Genomic DNA, 9,649 nt, shown 5'->3' on the forward strand with positions numbered 1-9,649 from the left:
GAAACAGATATTTCAATTTTATATTATTACCATTTTTCTGACTTTAATTGGAGGCATACTCTTACGGTTTCCCTTTCCTGAAGATTCCAGTTATCACTACACATTTTACTGTTCTATGTCATAAAACAAGCTGTTGGAGATATTCAGTGAGTCAGGCAGCATCTATAGAGAGAAAAGAACATTCGAGGTACTGAGAGACCCTTTATTGCAACACCTATTGCTCTGCACTCCTGCTTTGCCCTTTTCCTTTTTAACATTCTCAATTTAAACTCCAGGAACTTCAGCATTTAACTTAAATCTTTATCTACAATATTAGTCATTAATTTATTGCGACACTGGCCCCAGACTGATTAAAACAAAGCCCATCTCAACAGAGTAGCTCACTTTTTCTCCAGTACTGGTAATAGAACCCCACATACTGATTTCTTCAGCACCAATTTTGAACCATGCATTTAATTACTAGATCTTGTGCCAATTCATCAGAGTCAGATTTATAGTCACTGACTCACATTACTTTTTTTTTGTTTTGAGGCAGAGTAGTGCAAGGACATACAATTGTTATGTACAACACGAGTGAATCTGCAAATGCTGGAAATAAATAAAAACACAAAATGCTGGCAGAACTCAGCAGGCCAGACAGCATCTATGGGAGGAGGTAGTGACGACGTTTTAGGCCGAAACCCTTAATCAGGAGTGAAGTAACATGGGATGGTCGAGGGGGGATAAGAAGTGGGGGGGGGGGGAGGGATGAGGTAGAGAGCTGGGAAGTGATAGGCTGGAGGGAAATGGGCTTGAGGGAAGGTGGAGAATTATGGGAAATAAAAGAGAAAGAAAGGTAGGGCTGAGGGGAGATTATAGTGAGGGGGGAAAAAGAGAGAGAAAGAGAACCAGACTAAAATAATAGATGATACCCCTGCCCCCCCCTTACCCCCATCCCTATCTATTATTTTAGTCTGGTTCTCTTTCTCTGTCTTTTTTCCCCCTCATTATAATCTCCCCCCAGCCCTACCTTTCTTTCTCTTTTATTTCCCATAATTCTCCGCCTTCCCACTAGCCCATTTCCCTCCAGCCCATCACTTCCCAGTTCTCTACTTCATCCCTCCCCCCCACTTCTTATCCCCCCTCGACCATCCCATGTTACTTCACTCCTGATGAAGGGTTTCGGCCCGAAACGTCGTCACTACCTCCTCCCATAGATGCTGTCTGGCCTGCTGAGTTCTGCCAGCATTTTGTGTTTTCAATTGTTATGTACAGTAGGTTCCAGTTAATCAGGGCAGCCACTTATTTGGACAACTCTTAATGAACAAAAACTAATCAAGAAAATAGCTAAGATTCCCTTTGTTTATTTGAGATATTATGCCGCATAATTGGGATAGGAGACTATTGCCGAAGTTTCTAACTAGTGTCAGTTGAATGTGTTTGTGTTCAAAAAGCAATGATTTTTGTCATTGATAGTTGGTGAGAAAAAGCAGTAAGACAATTCAGAACTGTTTTGACCATTGCGGTTTCAAGCATTCAGGGTTGGAGATGCCAGAAATGGCTGGGAGTGAAAATGAAATAACTTCATTACTTCAAGTTAGAAACTTCATTATTTCAAGTTAGAAACTTCAAAGAATTTGAAGGTATCAACAATCATCTTGAATGTTGCAATGAAAATGAAGATTTGGAGGATGCAATCATCAAAAGCATTGTATAAAGACAGTTCATTATCTGCACCAGGTGTCTGCACTGATTTTTTTCATTTACAGTCAATCATAAGAACATGGCAATGTACACTATGAATTTTTCCATTGACTAATGTACAATTTTACAGTTCAGTAACAGTATTAGTGGCATTCTTACTTGTTCTGTATTTAATTTAAATACATAATTTGTTACTCAGTTAAACAGTAGTTTGTCTTTTTTATACCTATTTAATTATTTTCATGAAACTATGACTAATTGGGGCAGCCACTTAATTAGGCTAAAATATAGTGGTCCCGATGTGTCCCAATTAACCAGAATCCACTGCATTTCATTGTTGTGTTTCTACTTTCTAATTTGGCTCCTAGTTGTTTTCATCCTTCAGAAGAACTTCCCTCTTGACCCTCTCTCTGTCATTGTTTTCCTTGTCGTCTACAACAACTGAATCTTTCCTTGCTCATTCCATGTTCAGCTCTGACTAGTTGTCTTTAAACGTGGCATCTAGTGGGAAGCACAGCCTTCAGGACTCAAATTTGTTCTTGATGTGGTAAGTATCTGCTTCCTATCTAGTCATCTTCTATTACTGTGCCATTCTTTTCACTCCACTAACTTAAATGGCCTTAACCACTTAGTGTTTTGGTCGGACTGCTCATTCACCATGTTACAGAATATTTAAATATTTAACTATTTTCATGAAACTACGGCTAATTGAGGCAGCCACTTAATTAGGCTAAAATATAGTGGTCCCAATGCATCTTACAGGCCCTTCAGCCCACAATGTTGTACTGACAATGTAACCTGCTCCAGAAACCGCCTGGGATTTCCCTACCGCATATCTCTCTATTTTTCTAAGCTCCATGTACCTATCTAAGAGGCTCTTAAAAGACCTTATTGTATCCGCCTCTACCACCTTCACTGGCAATGCATTCCATGCACTCACCACACTTTGTGTGAAACACTCACCTCTGGCATCCCCCTTGTACCTACTTCCAAGCATCTTAAAACTATGCTCCCTCCTGTTAACCATTTCAGCCCTGGGAAAAAGTCTCTGGCTATCCACACGATCAATGCCTCTCATCCTCCGTCACGTCCACTTGAGTTGGAAGAGCCTCTTATTTGCTGGACAAATGCAATGGCTGAGGTTTCTGTACTGCTACTTTCTGGATCCCATACCTGCCTCATTATTAGTTATTCCTTCTGGCTCCATTTTGAATGGCCAGGTCATGAGTACTTAATTTAAAAATAATACTAAAGCTTCTTCCAGTTGCTTGTTACCTATAGTGGTGTGTTGGAATTTAGAATTTCTAGTAGACATGTGGGTCTTCATTTGGCATAGATTCTTGTGCTGTGAGCTTTTACAATCCTACCTCTCAAAAGATGGCCAGTACAGAATTAGCACAGACTTGTTATGATTGTTATGGACTCGCACACAATCCAAGCTTCTCTACTACTTAAATAAACTTGTCCATTAAGTTACAAAAATCATACATGTACTTTTTTAGTGTAATTGCCAGGCCACTAGTTTTTTTGGCCATAATATGACTTGGATCATTTACTAATGACTGCTTTGGCTCACAAGTTCATAGCTTACTTACATTGTTTCTTCTCCTCAGGTATCGTGATTACAGAACTGATAATGACTATGAATATACAATTCAGTTCTGGCACATTTTTGCTGCACGTTTGGGGTTTCTTGTTTTATTTGAGGTAGGTAGACTAGTTCCTCTCTGTACAGTGTACCTACCCCATTATAACATGGCTTTCCTTTAGATCAATTGTTTATTTGCACAACTGAAATGGTTTGAGCTTTTGACTATTATCAAATGTAAAAATATTATTAAAGTTAATGTAGAAAAGTAGAGTTTGTACACAACAAAGAATATCTGTTTTTATTTCTATTTCAGAATGTTGTTGTTTGCATCAAGTATATTGTAGCTTGGTTTGTTCCTGATGTTCCAACTTCAGTGAGAAATCAACATCTACGCCAAACCCATAACCGACTAAAGAAGGAACTGCCGTAAGTTTGTGCTTCATTGAAAATCATTATCATGAGCTCAAATCATAAATATGCTTATTGGAGTTATTTAAGTTCTATTGAACTTAACTGTGTAAACAGACTCTACATAATATTAATTCTGTTTATCCAGTTTGTACAATATTATTGCAACATGCTAGTGTCAATCAAAAGTAATGTGACACTGGTCACAACAGTGAGCACCAGTAAGTGGAATCCAATGACAGCTCCACTAAAATTGCCTTGAAAATTGGTTGAAACCAGAAAATGGGCAAATATATTTGTCCAATTGGCAATCAACAGAGACAATGAAATTGGTGGGGCCTAGCTGAAGTAAATACAGTGTAACTGTAGGTCTAAGTACTGCTAGTGCTAAGACAGTGTAACCATATGCCTAGTACAATATTTTTACAGGCAACCCCCATGTTAGTCATGTGAGTAACAAGAATTCACTGCAGTTCCTTACAGAATTTACAAATCACTACCCAAAACCGTGAGATACAGAATAAAATTTGGAATATGTGAAAAACAGTAAATAAGTAAACATATGCTTCTTGACTTGTGTGCAGCTGGTGTGGCTTCATGTTACAGAAAATTAGGATGCAGACCATTTTCCAGAAGCATATGCTCCCTGTAATGATATTATGTAACCCTAGGCTTGTGATTAGTGTAGGAAGCTAGCTTAAAATTGGCATTGCAGAAAGAGAAGCAAAATTAATCAGAAGAAAACATATTGTATGAGTTTTTATGTTATTGAGAATAATTCTTTCTTTCAGAGTGTCACCCAGAAATATTCCGTATCATTTGTCATCTAATTTGTACAGACAAGAGTCAACAACTGTGTGAACATTTGGAAAATAAGTGTGCCTGTAAAGATTCAACAATTTCTACCTGGGTCAGAATGCATTTACTTGTATATTATTGTTCTGGATCAAAAACTCTTTGTAAAGAAGTGTTTGAAGAAAATGAAATCACAGTTTACACAGCTGGTTTTCCTCAATGAACAACATCCTGATTAATCATGAACTGCATTGCAGATAGAAGAAATTGATTTAAAAAAAATAATTTCACAAAAACCAAACTAATTATTATTCATATTTTTCATGTTCAGAGTTACTGACTAAATGAGTGCCCAAGCCCAGACTTATGCAAAAACTCAGAGAATCAGACTGACACTTCAAATTCTAAGCCAACAGTAGATGAGTCTTCAAACCCCAGTCTGAAAAATCAATATGCCCCAAGTACTCAAGCAAGAGAATCTTTGAAACATATATTCTGAGCCCAAAATCTTGGTTGATATCCAAGGGAAATAATTTCTGGGTATTGATATTCCCTTATTCAGGAAAAGAAATGTGTTACTTTATTAACTTCAGTATCATTTTACAGCATTAGAATGAAGTTTAATTTGATTGTGGGACAGTGGAATCATGATACCGAAAAGTAAATAGCTCTTCCCACCTAAAAAAAAAAGGAATGCGCCAAGGGACATCTAAATATTTACTCCTTGACAAAAGCTGAGTTTTCCTTTCACTGGTTTTCAGTTCAACTCTTCTCACAGTTTCTCCATTGTAATTTCCATTTCTTTTTACATTTTGAAAACTTAATTATTTTAATTTATTTATATAGAAAGACTCAGGCTTGAAATGGAGAAGGATGAATCAATGAAAATAACACTAAAGGATAAATAAATAGTTATCACTAACATTAATGGAAGTTACATAAATTAGAATATATAAAAATATAGCAGTTTCATTAAATCCACAACTGAATCTGTAAATTTGATAAGTTCAGTCTTCCTTTGTCTAAGATTATTCTGAACAAAGCTGTGAAAAAACCCCAATATTTCTGTTAGGAGTTATGGATCCAAATTAATCCTTTAGTCCCAATTAAATGTGGCAGAGTATCCATGAGTTTTGAAAAGTGTGGTATGCTGAAATGGTTGCTGAAAGCAGTATCCTTTTACCCACCTGCTCACTTATAGAAACTAATGCTACTGGACTGGTAGTGGGAAAAAAAATAGTATGTCAATCTAACCACCAACACTCAAATGATATACAGTCCAATCTATAAATTACAGTATAATCCAACTATTTTAAAAATGTTTTTAGATGGTTCTTCTACATCTCATTATTACCAAAATTCAACTTTTGAAGAGTAAGCAGTTTTTTAAATTATATAAAAAATTCTTCAGAAAAAGAGTAATGAAAATTTTAAGTTTTCATCTAGTGTGAGGAAGGTTTTTTTTTAAAATAAAGCAGTTAAAAGTGGTTAAGGATACATTATTAGCCATAAAAATGACTAAATTGGTACTTAAATGTTATTCCCTCTGCTAAACACTGCTTTGGGTAAGATTTCATATATATTGGCCACACTACCTCAGCATTTCTATGAAATTTGCAAATCCAATTGTCTGCCATTTACTTTTCATTTTATAATATTCAAAATATGTTAATAATAAAATTCTAATATTAGTGTACAGTTGTATTTTTGTATGTATTACAAAAACTGATTTAAATCCTCACTTTGTATAGAATTAATTTGTTTTTCTATACAACGAAGTAAAAAGTCAAAGTTGAAAAATAATTACCATTGTTTCCTTTTTTCCCTCAGGTATTGTATTTTAACTCTGCTTTTTATGCCATTCTTTTGAAACATTAACTGGTATAGAAAAGAACTTCCACAAAGGTACAGTTCTTTTACTGTAATGACGATGGCAAAAAACATATCAATTTCATGAAAACATGAGACATTGCAGCTATGCAGTCAACTCACATTTCACTCTCATTCATACATCTAAGCACATATTCATCAACATTTTCTCTCATGCACGTTACGGATTCAGCAACAATAAATATATGAGTGAGGCAGGGTTTTGATAACAAATAAAACGTTTATTAAAACACTGAAAAACAAACCCCCAAAAGTAAACAAATCACTAACGTAACCGGAAATCAGCTGCTGTGCGGTAGCTTAAACAGTTCTTAAAGCGATGTTGCAAAAACAGTTCTTCAAAGTAGTATTGCAAAAGTTCAAAATGCTTACAGTCCATTCAAGGGAGAGACTTTTTAAGACGATTTAAATTCTCTTTCACGTCGTGTTGTTGCAGTTCCCAGTCGAACCACACTTTTCCCACGAAGAATTTACGGAGATGGAAAATGAAACGGCTTAAAGGCACTGACCTTTCCTGTACAAAACTGTTCCCAATCCTTTCTGCTATTCACAGGGATTAACATGGGGACAGTCAACAAATTCCTTCCGAATGAGGATCAGACAAGGTCGAACCCGTTTCACCGTCGAAATCGAGTTTTCTCGATCCTTTAACTCCCAAACTCCGATCTTCACTCTCCACCGATTCTCAACTAGCAGTATTATAAAGAAACTGCTGGCAATGACCTTTTAAACTTTAGGCATTAAATAAAACTCCATCTTTCAACTAAACTGCGTCATAACATTAAATCACGCAGTGGCATGAAGTCAACATGGCAAATCCAGCCACAAACTGCGCCTCCTCACAGGGAGGGGTCCTCCTTTTATACACTGTAAAAAAAACCTGTCACATGACCTCTACTGGCGGGAAAATGACATCACTCCACCATCACAAGACCATTACCTCAAGTCCAGTATAGCTTCAACACCTGTCATGTGACAAGTACACCACTGTCACGTGTCATGGGTACGTAACACCTCCCTCCAAAAAAAAATTTTTGTCAAGAACAAAAATTTTAACAATTATTTACAAAAACAAATGTATAAATTTTATAACATACACAATATACAATACAGTATCATCATATAACATCTTACAACTCACAATACAGTAGGAGTGTTACAATTGTAAAAAAAAACCACTCCATAAAAAAATTACATTGTACATTCAACATCGAGATAGACAATCAGCAACCACATTATCTTTACCTTTAATATGAGTTATCACAATATTGTACTCTTGTAACATCAAACTCCAATTTAATAACCTTCTGTTTTTGTTTTTCATCTTACTCAGAAAAACTAACGGATTATGATCAGTGTAAACAATAAGTGGTTTTTGTGTTGTACCAACATATACCTCAAAATATTCCAAAGCTAAAACAAGAGATAACAATTCCTTCTCTATTGTCGAATAGTTTCTTTGATGCTTATTAAATTTCTTAGAAAAGTAAGCTACTGGATGATCAACCTCAGCACCCTCATTCCTTTGCATTAATACTGCTCCTGCAGCCTCATCACTAGAATCTACAGCTAATGAAAAAGGTTTTTCAAAGTCAGGTGCCCTGAGCACAGGTTGTTGACATATCATTGTTTTCAATTTTTCAAATGCTTCTTGACAAGGCACTGTCCACACAAACTTCACATTCTTCTGCAAAAGGTTAGTTAATGGAAGGGCAACATTAGCAAAATTCTTACAAAATTTTCGATAATATCCTACCATTCCCAAGAATCTTCTGAGAGTTTTTTTCCCCGTTGGAGTGGGAATCTCTAAAATTGCCCGAACTTTTGCCTGAACAGGAGCTACCTTACCTTGACCCACAACATAACCAAGGTAAGTCACAGTGGCATGTCCAAATTCACTCTTAGCTAAATTAATAGTTAAGTTAGCTTTTGAAAGCCTTTCAAACAATTTCTCCACCGCAATAATGTGTGCTTCCCAAGTATCATTTCCTGTCACTAAATCATCAATTTAAGCATCAGTATCTTTCAATCCCTGAATCACAGAGTTAATCATCCTCTGGAAAGTACCTGGGGCATTCTTCATCCCAAATGGAAGAACATTATATTCATATAACCCAGATGGAGTTACAAATGCAGAAATCTCTCTACCTCTGTCCGTTAATGGAACACACCAATACCCTTTCAATAAATCAATCTTTGTAAGGAACTTTGCTTTTCCAACTTTATCTACACAATCATCTACTCTATGAATTGGATATGCATCTGATTTTGTTACAGCATTCACCTTCCTATAGTCCGTACAAAACCTAATACTACCATCTAGTTTTGGCACCATAACACAGGATGAACTCCAATTCGAATTAGAACATTTAATAATATTATTCTCTAACATATATTTAATTTCTTTCTCAGCAAGTTCACACTTTTCTATGTTCATCCTATATGGGTGTTGTTTAATAGGTTTGGCATCTCCAACATCTACATCATGTGAAGCTATAGTAGTCCTTCTCGGAACATCTGGAAACAAATCCTTATACTTAAAAATTAATTCCTTCATCTGCTGTTTCTGCTCTAGCTGTAAATGTGCTAGTTTCTCATCAATATTTTCCAGAATGGTTGAATTTGGTAACCTAACAGAAATAATGTTGGATTTAGAATGAAATTCAGATGAATCATCTATCATGTTCCTAGTTAAATCAAACTCATTCTCACTAACCACAACAGTCACAGTATCAGATTGTTTCTCAAAATATGGTTTAATCATATTTATATGGCAAAGTTGCGTGGGCCTTCTACGATCTGGAGTTTTTATCACGTAATCCACATCATTGATTTTAGACACAATTTCATAAGGACCATGAAATCTAGCTTGTAAAGGATTCATTTGCACTGGGAAAAGAACCAACACCTTATCTCCAGGCTTAAACATCCTCATCCTAGCTTCTTTATCATACCAAGTTTTCATTTTCTCCTGAGCCAATTTTAAATTTTCCTTGGCTAAGCTACAAGCTTTATGTAACCTGTCCTTAAATTTCAAAACATAGTCCAACAAATTAGTGTGTATTTCCTTACTAATCCACTGTTCTTTTAATAAAGCTAAAGGTCCTCTAACTCTATGCCTAAATACAAGTTCAAATGGACTGAAACCTAAAGATTCTTGTACCGATTCCCTTACTGCAAATAAAAGTAAGTTTATACCCTCATCCCAATCACTTTCATTTTCCACACAACATGTCCTATTCATATTCTTGAGGATAGAATGAAAACTCTCCAAGGCACCTT

The 9,649-nt window shown here is 35.9% G+C and overlaps 1 protein-coding gene across 4 annotated transcripts in view; it reads left to right on the top strand.

Annotated features, from left to right (window-relative positions):
* Positions 1-4,884, top strand: part of LOC140729489 (anoctamin-9-like) — a 128,133-nt gene extending 123,249 nt beyond the window's left edge. For all 4 annotated transcript variants that reach the window (XM_073049271.1, XM_073049274.1, XM_073049273.1 and 1 more), the window contains 3 exons: positions 3,297-3,390; positions 3,588-3,700; positions 4,474-4,884. In XM_073049271.1, the coding sequence (XP_072905372.1) occupies positions 3,297-3,390; positions 3,588-3,700; positions 4,474-4,543 (277 nt within the window). In that variant the 3' untranslated portion in view covers positions 4,544-4,884. The remainder of the gene's footprint in view (positions 1-3,296; positions 3,391-3,587; positions 3,701-4,473) is intronic.
* Positions 4,885-9,649: the final 4,765 nt, after the last annotated feature.

Source organism: Hemitrygon akajei, chromosome 6 (assembly GCF_048418815.1).
Source record: "Hemitrygon akajei chromosome 6, sHemAka1.3, whole genome shotgun sequence".
NCBI lineage: Eukaryota > Metazoa > Chordata > Chondrichthyes > Myliobatiformes > Dasyatidae > Hemitrygon > Hemitrygon akajei.